At 37.0% G+C, this 16,918-nt stretch overlaps 1 protein-coding gene and 1 long non-coding RNA gene across 3 annotated transcripts in view; both read right to left on the reverse strand.

The window, feature by feature from the left end:
* LOC108248572 overlaps nt 1-3,120 on the reverse strand; it is a 10,533-nt gene extending 7,413 nt beyond the window's left edge. For both annotated transcript variants that reach the window (XR_001809135.3, XR_003040305.2), the window contains exons 1-2: nt 3,056-3,120; nt 2,873-2,938 (exon numbers count right to left, since the gene is read on the reverse strand). This is a non-coding gene — a long non-coding RNA (uncharacterized LOC108248572). The remainder of the gene's footprint in view (nt 1-2,872; nt 2,939-3,055) is intronic.
* A 606-nt stretch (nt 3,121-3,726) lies between these two features.
* Nucleotides 3,727-16,621, reverse strand: lg9h4orf47 (linkage group 9 C4orf47 homolog). Its single transcript, XM_017437424.3, has 7 exons — nt 16,522-16,621; nt 12,134-12,353; nt 9,741-9,878; nt 8,856-8,931; nt 5,686-5,871; nt 5,412-5,575; nt 3,727-4,743 (listed from the first exon to the last, which is right to left on the reverse strand). Exons 1-7 carry the CDS (start codon nt 16,619-16,621, stop codon nt 4,689-4,691), a joined length of 939 nt encoding a protein of 312 aa, XP_017292913.1. The 3' UTR covers nt 3,727-4,688.
* Between the last annotated feature and the right edge of the window lie 297 nt (nt 16,622-16,918).

Here is a 16,918-nt window from a genome sequence, read left to right on the forward strand (position 1 = left end):
GGGCAATTTTGTAGCGTTGAAGAAGACGTGGCCTTTGAAGACGTTTTTTGTTTCTGAAGCCCTTCTCTCGCAGATGCCATCTGATGGTTATTGGGCTGCAGTCAGCACCAGTAATGGCCTTGGGTAGAGGATCGTCCCGTGTCTTGACGGACAGCCAATCGGATCCTGCGGCTCAGAGCTGGTGAAATTTTTTCATTTAAAAAATGCAAAATGACTGTCTTACTGCGTCCAACCTCAGCAGCGATGGCACGTTGTGAGAGGCCTTGCTTATGCAGCTCAACAATCCTACCACGTTCAAAGTCAGTGAGCTTTTTTGCTTTTGCCATCAGGTGGTCTTGACAGTGTAAAGACTTGACAGAAAAATGACATGGAATCCAGATTTTTGCACAGCTTTTGGCTTTTAAAGACTATGGTCTTAAACTTTTGATCAGCTGAAAAAATCATGTTTGAGTGTAAATGCAGTTTGCAGAAAATTCCCTGCTCAAAATTTCTTGTCTCTTGCACTGATTTTTTCCTTTAATATTGTGAAGCTCTACTTCGAACCTTCTTAAGATCCAATAGTGCAAAATGCAAATTCTTGCAATTTTGACTGGTCTTAAGATTTTGATCAGGAGTGTATACAGGGCTCTCAAGTCTGACGCATTGACTGTGAGACACACGCATTTCGTGAAGTGCACACGCTCACACTTTGTATTTCTTGCCCAAAAAAAAAAAAAAAACATGCACACGGCCTTTTTGTCACTTTTACACTATATTTAGTGAGTTTTCAGGTCCGTCCAGCATTTTTTAAAGCGACTAGCGACAAATCTAGTGACTTTGGCGGCTAAATGTGAGAAAGCACTCATTCTGCAGCGTACCGTAAGCCCCGCCCACTACCCCAAGCACTGACAGCTGTCAATCTCACAGCAGAGAGGAGACCTGCTCCACTCTGTGCCTACGGTGGACACAAAAGTAATACATATATATAACAAAAGTTACTGTATATGTGGCTCACCTACTAATTACTAATAAATAACAAGTTAAAACTTACTGATCAGTATTTACAATGTAACAGCTGAGAGGATGGAGAGAAAGAATCAGGACAGACAGGGGAAGGAGACAGGTTGGACAAATGTTAGCTGGAAGTGTACAAACAGCCACTTAATACCAAATGATTTATTTTAAAATATTGTTTATATTAAAAAAGTGAATTAGCAAGATGTGTAATTTATTCAAAGCCAATTAATAATACTTGCTTGACTATATGACTTAGAGGAGAAAAACAAGTAAGGAATGAACGAGACAGACATGAGTTCGGTGATCAGCTGTTGTAGAGGAGAACAGAGATGACATCAGGTAAGAATAATTCAGCTAGTGAGGCCACAAAAACCTAGATACCAAGGTTTGAATTTCTGCTGACCACCATTGTCAGTTTGGGAAAAATAGTGCAGGCAGACATGGCAAGACCAACACCACAGAGAAAGTGGAACAGAGAGCTGCAGATGATGATGAGGGAAAGGGACAGAGAGGTGCAGAGGAGAGAGTTGGGGCAAGACCTTACTCAGAAGATCCATCTGAATGGCCTTCACCACAGGAAGTGGGGGACTCATTGACATGGTGGAGAATGACCTACAGAGATGTTCCGACAGGCCATACCCCATATTAGGTATTATATGTTATAAATCCATAAAGAAAAAAAAAAATATTCATGTAAACAGGGGGGCTGTAATGTGTCTGCATACCCCTCAGAAAGTAGGTAGTTGCACCCCTGCATGTCCACTTTGCAAATGAATCATTCGTGTGCAAAGCTGCCGCTGATCCCGTCCTGGATTACAAAGCGGGATGTATATATAATGTTGAATGCATTGTTTTTTCACTGACACTGTTGCACTGATATAAATCCCCGTGGTTCCAACCCTCAATAAAAGAGGAGGTTTGAATGTAGAGCTAGCAATTCCACGATACAAAACTGTCTTTTGGTTCAATTTGATAGTCTAACAAATTAATTTATGTAGTGTGGGATCAGGCAATGCAATAAAGTTATAAAATTATTTCATAAAGTTAATTTGTAGTTCTAAACATGTTTTAAGTGTTTTTTGCTCATTTTTGGTCTTGCCACCGTTGATATTCCTCTCTCCTATATGGAGTGAAAATAATCTCAAAATATCTGTGCGTGTGTACAAATATTTGTGCGTGTGTAAAAATATTTGTGTGTGTGTAAAAATATATTTGTAACTTGCGTAAGCATCTTTGTGTTTAAGTTTGGATAGTTGTATCTGTGAAACATGATTGTAAGAAAATAAACCTTTTCCTACGCCTCCAAATGTTGAAAAAGTACACACAAGTCGCCAGATACACACACACAAAACTGCAGTTAGGTACAGATCCAGTTACGAGTGCACAACTATTTTTGAGACTCATTTCACGCTTCCGGGGGGCTCCCAGTATTGTGCGTAGATGTTGCGTTTAGATGCTAGTAGAAAGCTGGGTCATCTGAGTTTTCTTCAGAACTTTTTTTTTTTTCCACACAAATATTTTCCACACGCACATATACTTTTACACAAGCACAGATATTTTGAGACAATTTTCACTCCATACTCTTACAGCCTGATCAATATCACCAAATACGCAAATTAGATGATGACGTCATCTCACAACTTCTAGCAGCTCAAAATCTCACTCCAAGCTCAGATCAAAACTTGAGAGCCCTGATATATACACATATACACAGTACTTTTTTTCCTATCAGGGCAGTTTTCTGATGTACAGTGCTGGTGAGCTTCCTCTGATTTTTCTACTGCTTGGAAACTGCCTTTTGTGATTTCCTGCTCATTAACTCGTCTTGAATTTAAAATTGTCAAAGTTTCAATGAAACTTTCTTTACACCACGTACCTGGTGTTGTCCACACGAGGTTCTCTGAAGCGTTTTCCCACCCCCACCTCGATTATCCGGACTTAACTTCAGGGTAAAATATTATTTCATGAAATTAGCTTATTGCTAGTCAAACAGTATTTGTGAGGACTGTTGTATTAATGTGTCTGTGACAGACAATACAGCAAAATATAAAATACTCACATATATTAAAAGACTGGAGTTCACTTCTCCTCGAGCCATGGTTCCTGCGGGCCGAAAGGCCGAACTGCTGCAGAGCATTTATTTATAAACTAACTGCCGCAGTGCATTGTGGGGAAAAAGAACCTCTGCCGAAGATCGTTGCATAAACAGATGTACCACCACGCACTAAATATTAAAAACATGAAATCATAAAAGAATCTCGACAGATTCCACTGATGCTGACAGTTTGCACAACAACAACAACAACAACAACAACAATAATAATAATAATAAATATCGAGATATTGAAATAAGCATAACCAAGAATGTTTTTTTCTATGTAACAAACATAAAAATAAACAACAAAAATATTCTAGAAAAAGAATACAGACTCAGTACAATAATCTAAATTTATATTGGGAAGTTCATATGCCAACTTATGTTATTTAAAGCTATTATTTATCCTTTTAATTGTTTGTAGCATCAAGAGGACTTATCAGAACTTTGCAGGGGTTGTTCTTAGGCCTGAAATTGTGATTTTGTGTTTTTCAGACAAAGCAAGAATAGAACAAAATGATATAAAGCTGTAAATCCTCTTGTTTACCAAATACAATAAATTGAATTTTGTCATATTCTCAAAGTAATTTTTATCAATTCACATGTTAGTTCTAAGTTGTCTATCAAACTTTATTGTTGTTTATGTGACAAGGACAAAATAACTCAAACAGCAAAAACATTTGTTCTCTGCTTTGATTAATACTCCTCACTGGGATTGATGTTAATTAACTGCTGCTTTGTGTTGTTTGTTGTCTGAACTTTATAGTGAAAACTGAAGGGCAGCCACTTAACACTGTGAACCATCTTCTTCGTTAATAATAGAACTCAGGAAACACAATGGCCATCTACCAATCAAAGGATTGATAGTCTGTCCCAAACTTTTTCAGTCCTCATGTCAAAAAGTCACAATATACTGAACCTCACACTGGCCTCTCAGTGGCGTTTCAGTGTTTTCAATATTCTTAATACAGAAATATTTAAACCATCAAAGTTAGGACAGTATGGAAAACAAAGTTTAAAAAATAAAGAACAGACATTTTTACATTTCCTTTGACTTCAGTCAGGACAAAATGAACCAAACATAATGATCCTGACAGAACCACATGGACAAGGAAAGTACTTTGGGAAATCTTTGACAGCCTCTATTATATAGACTTACATTCACAAATGTTAGTTCATACATTATTGAGCAGAAAAGAAGCCTGATGTTAAGTTGGTCCAGAGGCAGCAAACAAACAAACAAACAAACAAACAAACAAATAAATAAATAAATAAATAAATAAATAGTATTTTAAGTGCTTGTAACATTTTAAAGTGATAAAACTTTATCAATTTCTTGTTATGTGATGGTAGTGTAAAATTAAAGAACCAAAAAAATGTATATTTGCTTCATACTGTCTGGAATTTTGAAACTAGTCAATTCTAGATAAAGCTCAAATACCCCATGGTACTAAAATTACTGGCCCATACTTCCTCACAGAAAAACAAAACCTTTGAGAAGATAATAAGCAGCAGTTCATAATTGAAGAAACTCAAGATAGTATCACACAGTACAGTAACAACAGTAAGTCAGGGGTGGTGCAGTGTGAGCTATTAGTCAGAAGATCATCACAGTTGGGGTAGTGGAAGTGTAGTTTGTAGAATGGATTTTTCTGAAACAAACAAACAAAAACATTTTGATATTAAACTGGAATCCTACAAAACAGACTGTCTTTTAAGTTTTGCTCTACATGTCAGAACTTTATTTTTGTGCCTCACTGAACAATCAAGGTTTAGACATGATGAGTGACTTTCTACGACTTTGAAGTCTACGACTGTATGGCAGCAGTTCATATAAATTCAGGTACAAGGACAATGCAACATGTCACTCAAGCTGTGTTGTAGAGGCAGCTTTTCCCTGCGGCCTTTGTCCATACATACTAACTGTACCATTTCCTGAGCGTAAGCCTCCCTCTACACAAGTTGTTGAATTTTCTCTGTGTTCATCAGTGTCAACAACATTCCTCTGTGATGAAAATAATAAAAAAAAATGCAAAGGAGTTTCACTCTAATGTCCACTTTAGTCAGTCCAGGGACACAACTCAGACAAACAGTTGTCTGAGCACATCACATGAATCTCTGTGAAGAGATTCATGAGAAATCAGACAAGGAAAATGCCAGTCGGTTGAGTCTTGTTACAATTTTGTTTTGTCTCATGGACACAGTATCTCGTCCCATCCCGTGAGGTGAGTGTCTTGTTACACCGCTTGTTGGTATTGATGTTCAAATAGTGTATTTGTTTGAAATGCCTATCCCTGAGAGGATATGAAGGAAATCAAACCTGTTAACATTGACCGTGATGATGCTCTTGACAGGTGTGCTCTTCGGGCCAGGAGCAGGATAAAAAACAGTCTCTTGATTGGCTGGTTTGGAGCTGTGACCACCATATGGCTCAGCAGAATGTGAGGGATATGTTCCAAATGTCCCAGCTTTCATTCCTCCACTCTAACCCAAAAAAGCAGCCATCTTAGCAAACAATAATAAACATATTAAACAAACACACATCAAAATAGAGTGTCTTTCCATGCTTCTAATACATTTGAGTAACAAGTCACCCGTTTGCTGGGAGATGAAGGCTTGAAAGGCACTAGAACTTCATTCTTTTGCGGTGGGAGGGGCTTGTGTGCAGGTGGGAGGGGCTTGTCACTGTGATATGGATTGTGTTGGAAATAATCTTGTGGGTGAAAGTTGGTCCTGAAAGGGCCATCTCTCATCTTGGAGCGATGGATTGCCGCCTGCCTCTGTAGGAGACACATAAAGACAGATTTCACATTATGTTACAGTCAGCATTTGATTCATTAAACAACTTGTGTTTCTCTGTATTTAAATGAATGCAATATGCTCATTCTCATTCACAGGGGATGACAACCTCAATATAAAATAACCAACCAGAACATGAATGGTCTTGGCAATATCATCAGGGGTGTATTAATAACCCAAATGGGCACATTAGGTCCGTGATTATTTTGAGTAGACACAAATCTTCCATTTTTATTCCTACACACTAAAAATATCTGGGTTAAAAACAACAGAATTTATACCACAGTGTTTGGTAAAATTTTAACTAATTATGGTTGGGTTGTCAGTTTAACTCTGCATTCTAGGTTAGGGTTTTGACCCAAAAATTGGGTTAAAATGAATTTGTTAAATTCAAGCTACTAATGAGTTGAAAAACAAAACAACAACCCCAAGTTGGGGTTATTAGATAGATAGTGCTAGCTAGCTGGAACTAACCACCATTAACATCAGCTACCAAGCAAGCACCAACTATTGCTTTGTTTTAGGAAACCAGTGTCATTGTCTAGTAAAAACTAAAGTTATTTACAAATCCAGTGGTGTTAAAAATCTTCCAACAAATTGTTTTTATTATTATTTCTTAAAGCAAAGGCCCAGTCAGGTCTAATTTGGTCAACTTCTGGCTTAAAATGGCAAGCTATTAAGAATATTACAACTATATAATAATAATCACGGCTCATCTCCAGCCCAACCACGGGGTCAAACTTTTTGACCCAATATTTGGTCAAACCAGACTAACCTATGACCCGACAGCTTTAATGCAGCAATCGAGTAACTAAAATAACTCAGCAGTTTTTAAATGTTCAATCGTGATTGTGACTAGGTCATGAAAACAACCTATTTACAGTGTATTACTTCTAGCTCAGATATGATACCTGGCTTATAGAGTCATGCAAGGGTGGAAAAAAGTAGTAAAAACCCATTTGGTGCATGTCAATTTCTAACAACTAGGCAAGTGAGGGTCATCATCATCATCTTGAAGGGTGCTTAGAAAACTTAACTGTGCTTTTTAATTCATGTACCTAGAACTTGTGCTTTTTTGCTTTCATAAAACCCAGTGCAATTCCTAAGTAACATATTTTTCTTTGATTTTTTGGGCTTACTGAGCAATTAGATTTTTTTTTGTATAAAACTGAATATACCTACATAGGATTTCTTTTTATTGCTAAACAGCAAGTGAAAGTGCAAAAGTGTTCTCTAAAACACCTGGATTCATAAACAGTTTGCCTGTCTTTTGCAAGTGCAATCTTTGATTTTGTGTATCAAGCTAATTCACAAATCTTTTGCAAAGGGAGATTTGCATCTCAAACTTGGTGTCAACCGAACAGTGTTGCTTTTCACTTACACAGTTTATCGTAATTTAAATAAGTTTTATGCTACATTTAGAGGAAAATTCCCTCCTATTTATGTGAATAACTGCCAGGGCAAAAAGTTGAATATCAAAGACTAGCGGTGTTTGGGATAAACAGCTAGGGTGAAATATTTACCACCTCCTGTGTTTAAGGAGAAACAAGAGGTGTCTAAAGTAATTGTGTCTAAAGAAAAAAAAACAGAGGAAGAGGGAAGAGGAGCAATCTGCTGCCTTAACAAAAAAAGGACAGGCATGTCAGGAAAGGAAAAATTCATCCTCTGATCCAGTGATGAGGATCAAGTAAAGTTGCATCTACTAATAAATTGCTTAAAAATACATACAATCCTGTTGTTGCTTATATACACACTTTTTCAGATCTGAAATTGACTGTGAGACATTATTTTTCTTTTTCTGTCACTTTTATTCCTGAAAGTCATGTTTAGATTGTGCTATGCAGCAAGGACAATTGTATATACATTAATCATGTGAGCCAGTTTTACAAAAAAAAAAGACTTAATGCATGTCTTTTTTATGTACAATAATTATTTTTAACCTTAATGTGCACAAGACCAACTTGTGTGCCAGGTCATAAATCCAAACAATTACACAATAATTGTGTTTGATTTCTTACAGCAATATATTCTCATGCCAAATTTCAGGAAGGTTTTCTTACTGTCAAGTTAAATCAGCAAATCCAACACTTGAATGTCTTCACTATCTCCACCCAGCTGGCATGCACCTTGCAAGGAATCAAACACACCCATCCTTTTCATTGGTCAAACTCAGCAGCCAAATCAATAAGGTAACCTGGCTCACCTGTGTTCAGACAATGATCTCTCTTCAGACAGAACTTTAACTGAAAGCTTCCTCAAAGACACCACTGGTAGGAAATTGATGTTATTTACAGTTTACATGATTCTGATTGAATTCAGAGGACCAACCAGATTTACTGATTGTTTGATTGAATGTTTCATGTGTTTGAAAGCATATTAGGATGCGCTGTTTGGAACATAGTTTTTTTTATCTATTAATTCACTGTTAACCTTAAAGTAAATTATTAAATCATTACTTGAGAAACTAGTTATATAATCAAGGTTAAAATGAACTCATTGTTATTTGCAATTAATATTTTTCTTATTTGTTTGTAGGTTTTCAACCTACTCATGTTGACCACTCATATGGGCAGCTTGTTCATATGCTTCTGATGAGATTCATCTAAAAGAGTCAAGAAAGGATGAATAAAAATGTCACTGAAATGAGTTGTTCCTGCGTCTCTTTGAAGGAAGCAAACCTTTTCAAGTTTAGGCAAAAGCTGAAGTGGCTTAAGAGAGTAAAAACTTGACACTTATTCCTTATTATTAAAGATGAAGATTCTAATAAAATTGTCATTTTCACAGGACAATCATTGAACCCTATTATCATTTATTATTTTTAAAGTTTGTGGGTTTTGACGTTAATGTGACATACATGTAACACGTTTTCATCCTTTCATTATACTACTGTAATGTAAACTGAATAATAATCAATCCTGAATATATAAAAGCAAAGACCCAAACCAGAACCAGATCTAACTGATACCTTCAGTGTTTCCTTTGCTCTGTCGTACGGGTCTGGGGCGTACAGGTCCATTTTGGACAGGGTCACATTGGGATAACTGCAGAAAAGAACATGTTAGTAACTGCAAGAGCTGCTCTGTAAGTCAGAAAACTTAACAAAGAGTTCAAACAGTTTTTAAATCAAAGTGCTGACTGATGCTGATTGGTTCTTGTTTCTTTTTAATGAAAGTTTCTTTTAAAAAATAATTTTTTATATATTCACACCTATTGCTGAAGGCAAAACTCAAAATATATCATGAACCACATTTTAATTAAGCTTTTATGAAATAATCAGAGTCAACCCCAATCAAGATGGCTGCCACAGCCAAGTGACCTTAATAAACACAAAAATGGCTGTAGCTCAGTCAGTTGAACAGATATTGAGATAAAATTTAGTGTGTTAGTAGCTGAGAGTTATTCCCAACAAATACTGCAAGCAGTACGCACTATTTTTGCTTAATATTTTGGCATTACCTGTTGGTGTCAACTTGTCTGTTTGTTAGCCAAAAATCTCATAAAACATTTTACCAGCTTTAATGAAACTCTCACAAAGTAATCATTGGAAGTATATTTACAACTGAATCACCACAATCCAAGATAGCTGACACAGCTAATTAAATTTAGTCAACACAAGAAAGGCAATAACTTTATCCAATTTAAAAAAAAACAACAACATTTGTGCCAACTTTGGTGTGTAAGTAGCATTCGCAATACATTTTGAGCTCAAACTCATCTTATCTTACAATACTGATAACCTGAAAAGAGTTTCAATAATTCATCTTTTGCATACATTTAACTACATAGCTAACGAGTCTTGTCGTTTGTCATTAATCATGAGAGTACGTATATCAGAAGAAAGCATGCAAACCTGTAACCGCTGCCTTTCTTGAGGGGTGAGGTGAGAATGTTCCGTCCAGGTGAACAGTGAGTTTTCTTGGGGACTGACAGCGGACTCATGGCTTCAATGGGTCCTGACAGAGTCCCGTAGTGACTTCCTGAACCACAGCTGAGAGCAGACAGAACTCATGTAATACTGAGAAACAGTAGAAATACATGTACATCACATCAGTGTTTGTGTTTGTGTCTTTGTGCTGATATGCAAAACTATTTGAATTAAGCCCAATCTACACAATTCTAAACACTGAAATACCCGTATACCACCCACTAGGTGGTAGGGGTGTAACAAGACTCTTCTCTCATGAGGTGAGACGAGACAAGATTTTAACAATAGTTTTATAAAATAGGATATTGCCACAAACTCAACTGACTGGCCTCTTTCCTGTCTGCTTTCTTCCACTGTACATGGCCCTCTAACATCTTATTAAACTTTGTGACTATTGAACTCAGAGAAGTTAAACTCATTTTCACAAGAAGCCAAAATTAAAAACTAGATAAAGGACCAATGTTTTTTCAATTTTTAAATAAAAAAAGACATGGTTTACAGATTTCTACTGTCAAAATATTAATTCAGTAGTAAGATAGATAGATAGATAGATAGAACAAACACAGTTTACTGAAATTTTATTAAATTAAAGACATGTTAATTTCTTTCATCTTCCTTTTGAATCACTTTCTTCACTGTTTTCTAATAAAAACAATTTACCATAGGCCATCAAAACAGTTAAGAAAACCCTAAAAACAGTAAAAATTGCATCTTAAAATTACAGACGAAAACACAAAAAGATAAGATGGATAAAATAAATTCAGGCAGATATTAGGTAGCTGATGTACACGGACTGCCTGAAGCAGACATTTGAGGGAAACTCCTTTGCATGTTTTTTTAATATTATTCTAATCAGAAAGAAAAATTACTAATTAACACAGAGATAATATAAGGGGGAAGCCGCTCTCATAACATGGATTGAGTGAATTGTTGCTTGATCCCTGTGCCATACATGTTTGTAATGTGTGTACAGTACACTGCAGTTTCACTACCACCAGAGTGTGGTCCTATGTAGCTGTAGTTGACAGAAATCAGAGTGTTTTAAATGCAAAATAGACCATTCTAACAGTAACACTCCAAATAGACATGTAGCCACTTAGTGAAGCACCAGCATGGAGGAGTGAGGACCTGTACTTTCCCCAAGAATCCAGCTCCCCACACACACACTGATTGATGAAGGTTATCCCAGCTGCAGGACAAGACACATCCACTTGGATGATGTGCTGCTTTGGCCTGAGAAGGGTGGAGTGGAGATCTGCTAAACACACTGCCAAAGAGATGGAAAAAAACCCTCACATGCATGCAGAGGAAACCAAAGATTTTGTTGTTTTTGTGGTGCTGTTGTAACCTGGTACACTGTATCGACCCCTTTTCTTTAAGTTGTATTCTTTTTCACTGGTGTGTTGCTAAGGGGGTGTCACTGTGGGTTGCTGTAGGAGTGTCTGTGGGGCTGCACAGGTGGGCCAAATTAGTTCAGGAAAACACTGGTCTTAAGGAACAGATACTCACTGCTCTGTCTCTCTGCCTTGTGGAAACTCTGTCCAGGTGGACTAATTAGGGTTGCTGGGTGTTGCCCAAAAGGAGGGAAGCTTGAGCCAGCCAGCATCAAGCTTAAGCCAACATTGCTGGCCTGTCGCCTGCCTCTGCCTCTGCTTCACGAGCAAACGAAGCCTCAATTGGGTCATTCCCTCTGTTACACTTCCCCAATCCACCAAAGGACATTGAGCCATTTTAGTTTTAGGGATACTTACAAAATCTTTTTTTGTAAATGAAATACACTTTTAATTCTTTGACTCTGTACTTTTGTCCATTTTTGCAACTGGTTGGTCAGCTAGATAAGGGGCCTTACACTGTACCTTTCACAGACTGAGTGTCAGCATGTAGGATGGGAGAAAGGAGCAGAAAAGTGTTGACAGCAGCCTGGAGATAAACTTTGAGACATTGTGGTGTTTCTAACTTTTCTTTCTGATCTTTACACATATAAATATAGCTGAAATAACAGCACAGATGTCTTTTTTGTGTATATTAAAGGTTTTGTCAGATGAAGTTGTTAACAGAAAAAATCAAGAGACAGGCTTTTCTTTGGTTTTTAAAACAGTTTTCAACTCAATAAGAAATCTCATGACTTTTTATCTTTGAAGATCTTTCATGGCACAAAATTTTGTTAAACCCATACTAGGCTGCATAGTGTGAGCCTCAGAGCTGTGTAGAACAGTAAAGGTAGTCTACAGTTTTTTTTTTACTGAACCATGATCATTTTAACATTCCTGATTATTTTTATTGTAGGTTTATTTGTGTGTGTGTGTGTGGTGTCTCACGGCTTCTTGGTCTCATTAGAGGGCAGGAAGGCCTTGGTCATGTTCTTCTTGGCCTGCTGGATCCGGTTCTGTCGAGCCAGTCTCAGAGGTTCGTTTAGTGCCTCGCGTTCAAAAATCCTTTTAAAGGACTTGTCAAAAAAGCCGCTCTGCAGAGCACACAGCTGTTTTGTGACTCCTGCCTGCATCTGTCTGCTCTGATATGCCAATTCATTGAATGGACCTGGATTTAGAAAACAAAGATCACATTCAGGGAACTTGGCTGATTACTTTTGAAACTTCTGCTGAATCAGGAACATCATTCCAAACATCACTATAGATAGATAGATTCTCACTGGGCTGGGACTGCTGGAGGCTAGTTCTATTTTTAAAAGAGTAAGAAAATTGTGTTTATAGACACTCTTCAGTGTTTATTTTATACACGTGGTCAGCAAGTTGTGCTGCTGTTAGTTAAGATACACAAAATATATTAATGCAACACATACCAGCATGACTACAGTACTAAATATCAGAGCTGGTAAATTTGATTCACTTTATGGACTTATGGAGCTAAATTGGGGCCCCATTTTTTTTCTTATTTGGCACCGCCAAGGCAATCCGCTGGAGTCAGCGCATAGGCAAATAAGTTAATCAAATATTAACTGAACCAAAAAAAGGCTGAAAGTGTGTTGCTTTTTTGGGGTGTAAGTGAACGCTCAGGCAAGGGGTGAAAGGTGGGGGATGCGTTGTGATTGACAAACATGTCCTCAGAAGAGGAGGGGGGTTGTGCGCTTGCATAGCATATCATTTGGCTGCTCGGACTTTCTGATGATGTTTTGGTGTTCATGTGCATAAAGACAAGTTCTTTGTCTGCACATAGAAATGCCAGAAATATTGTATATTTTGGCTTTTTCAAAGTATTTATTGTATACTATTAGGACCTAAAACTGTTGTATAAGTACGATAAATATTGCATGTTTGGCAGCATGACAGCTTAGTGGTTAACACTGTTGCCTCACAGCAAGAAGGGCCTGGGTTCAAGCCCCAACTGGACCTGGGCTCTTTCTGTGTAGAGTTCTTTTCATGTTTGCGTGGATTTTCTCCCACAGTCTAAAAACATGTATGTTAGGCTGCCTTCAGGCCCAGGCCTCCCTTGAAAAAGAGATCTATGATCTCATTCAGATTTGCCTGGTTAAATAAAAGTTAATAAATAAAACACTGTCTGAGTAGTGAGCTAGCAGCTACCAGCTTAGCCAAGTTGGACTGAATGAACTCAAAGATGAGGGAGGTGTAGAATGTAGCAATTATCTTCAACTTTTTCATTTCAAACTAAGAAAGTAAACTTAGATTCAATAAACACTACATGATTTTGTCTTATTACTGAGAGTGATAACATGTTTTAAGTAAAAAAAAAAGGAAAGTAAAAAACACAAGTTGGGTTGTGAGTTGTCTCAGCAGCTCAGAAAGAAAACTATTGAACAGCGTGTTAAAGGTAAAGACTATAAGACCATCTCCAAACAGCTTGCTGTTCCTGTGACTACAGCTGCACGGATTAATCAGAAGTTTAATGTCCACAGGACTGAAGCCAAGCTCCCTAGCTGCAAGAGGAAAACTGATGACATGTTGAAGAGACAGATGGTAACCGGAGAACCCAGAACAACTTCTAAAGAGATTAGAGGTGATCTCCAATAATTCGGTTGAACCACAATTCAAGCAATGACTGATTTTCATTACATGATTTCTAGTAACTGTTTTTCCTTTTAATACTTTGGTCACTTTTAAGTTATTTAAGTGAACTTTGTGGGTTTTTCTTTCTTACCAACAACTTTGTAGGTACCAGCTCCCTGCAATCCTACATGGGAAAGTGGGTAAAGAAAATGAATGGATTCATGGATGGATGGCCATACCAGATGTGGATTTAGTTCACAACCTGTGATTTTCAGCTGTTGTGGACAAAGTTTTTCTTTGTGAAAGAATCATCAGAAAAGCTTTGGTTGTAATCTTGAATCACTTGTCTGTGGTCATTCAGTGTTACAGAATCATCAACAGCTGACCTACAACAAATATCAAGCAGTGTCAGAAAAAATTATGAAAAACTCATGCAGTGTGACTGCTGCTGTGACCAATGTCTTTTTCCCAGCCATAAGCACATCCACAGCAGTCACTTTCTCTCCTCCTCTTCGTCTTTAAAGTCTGAATATAATAATAAAAGTGTCAGTGCCAGTGCTTAGTTTCTATTTATTGGACTGGTACCTTTGTCAAAAGTTAGTGATGTACTTTATTCTCCTGCATCAAAAACTCATACAGTCCAGCATCTATTACTAAATATTTTATAATTATAATTATTTATTATCTGGATCTCTAGAAAGTTTTCAGTTGATCTAAAATGTTGCTGGCAGAGTTTTGATGAGAGTTAGGAAGAGAGATATTTTGACAGTTTTAGCTTCTCTTCATTGGCTCCCTGTCCAATTCAGAAAATAGTTTAAAATCTTACTTTTAACATACAAAACTCTCAACAACCAAGACCAAGCTTAAGACTTTCCTTTTTGATAAGTCCTATAGTTAGGGTTGGCTTGGGTTTCCTGAACTATCCCTTAGTTCTGCTGCTTTAGGCTTAGACTGCTGGAGGACAAATTGACCACATTTTGTCACTCTGCTGCTGTCTTTACTTGCTCTACTCTCCATGTTTGTACATGTAATTATTTCTATCATGAACATGTGTTTTTCTTCCCATAGAAACTACACCTGGACCAGTCATTCTATGTTTGTCTGTGTCTCTTTCTTGTCTTCTCAAACCCCAGCTGGTCAAAGCAGATGGCCACTTGTCCTGAGCCTGGTTCTGGTAGCAACTTTTCTGTTAAAAGTGAGTCGTTCCTTTTCAATGTTGCCTGTGGGCTGCTCAGGATGGTGTATGGCGATGAAGTGATGATTCAGCACAATGTGTGAGTTTCCTTAGATAGATACTGTAACTTTTACAACGTGGTGTTTCATCATATACTGTACTGTAGGTAGGTAGGTAGGTACATTTATTTATATAGCACTTTTCAGCACAAGGCAATTCAAAGTGCTTTACAACACAAGAACAAAATTACAGACAAAGTAACAGCAGTGAGACATTGCAATTATGTGATTGTATGTAGTATCTATCTGCTACATGTGTTATAGTAGGACTGAATTGCATAATTGACTGGGAGGCCGTGCTTTCAGCAGTTGTCCTTCAATGAGAGAGTTGAAGGTTCGATTCCTGGCAGCAGTCACATGTCAAAGTGTCTTTGGGCAAGAAACTGAACCTCTAATTGTCTCCAATGTGTGCCCCATCGATGTATGAATGGAATTTAAAGCACCGATTAGACTTTACAGAATAATTCATTTAGATTAGCTTTGTAGAGATTCAGTAGAGTGCTGTATGAATGTGTGTGTGGATGGGTTAAATGAGGGCACAGATTGTGTTGTGAAGTGCTTTGAATGGCCTGATTGGCTAAAACTTGTTTTGTTATGTTGTACAGTGCCCTGAGATGACCTTTGTTGTGAATTGGCGCTATATAAATAAACTAAATTGAATTATGAAGTCTGATATTGTTCAGTGCGACTTTAGGTTACTGTCAGATTTTATAATATTAAGCAACACAAGGAGACATGTACAAGTCCTTTATAACTTTAAAATTGCATAGTGTGAGTTTTAAAATGTTCTACAGTTGATTATATCTGGGCCTGTAAAGTGGCTTGAACTGCAATATTCATAGCATCATATTGATATATAATCAGCACACTTGACTTATTTATAAATGAGGCTATCAAAATTAAATCAAGATTAGTGAGCTTGGAGTTTCAGTGAGCTAATAATTCTTATTTATAGATAAAATATGGGTCAGGGTTATTGTTCTCAAATTAAATTCTTACTTTTACAGTAAGCATTTATTGTCTGTACATATTATATCATAATCTCACAACCACAAATTAAAAGCAGGGAAATACCTCAACTTTGTGCACTTAGAGTATTTACATGGTATAAACCCAGGATGTAGTCTTTATTAACTGTTTATGAATGGCTTGGATGCGTATGTGTGTGTTTATTTATTTATTTTTTTACCTTTTTGTTTTAATTGTTACAACTGTAATATTTTTGCTAAACTTAAATCTATGACATGCATTATATGATTAAAAAAATATAAAATTATAAATCAGCAGTTGTTCAATATGACAGTGTTTTAACAGGTTGTAGTTCCCTAAATGCTGGCATTACAGTATATCACAGGTGTAGCAGTTGGTGTGAAGATAGGCACTTTTTTTCCCACTTCAAGCACTGTTGTAAGTCATCATTTTAATTTAAAATAAAATCATGAGCTGATTCTTACATTTAAAGGCTTAATTTAAAAAAAAGAACAGTGAAATAAATAGATAAAGATGCTTACGGCTGTTGGGTGGAGAATACTTGTCTCCTACAGAGATGTAGCTCATCTCCATGAAGACACCCAATCGTTCCATGTCACTTTTTCCATCACCTGACTGCATCTTTACACACTGAAAACTCACACACCCACACAGTCATAATGAGATCTGGTCATTGCAAGGAGGTGAAGAAGGTTTTCTTCAGACAACAAACATGTTTTAGAAGAAAACTGAGTAAAACTGTTAAAGATAGTCATCAGATCTGAACATACCTGTGGATTGAGGGTTTCTGTCCATATGAACCTTTGTGTACATGGGCCAGTTGCTATGGAGACAAGGACACACAAGGAAGTAAGTAACAGCTCATTTCAAAATAAAAGCAATAAAATATGCTTGATTAAAGTCCAATGAAATTGTATA

This window comes from Kryptolebias marmoratus, linkage group LG9 (genome assembly GCF_001649575.2).
Source record: "Kryptolebias marmoratus isolate JLee-2015 linkage group LG9, ASM164957v2, whole genome shotgun sequence".
Lineage (NCBI taxonomy): Eukaryota > Metazoa > Chordata > Actinopteri > Cyprinodontiformes > Rivulidae > Kryptolebias > Kryptolebias marmoratus.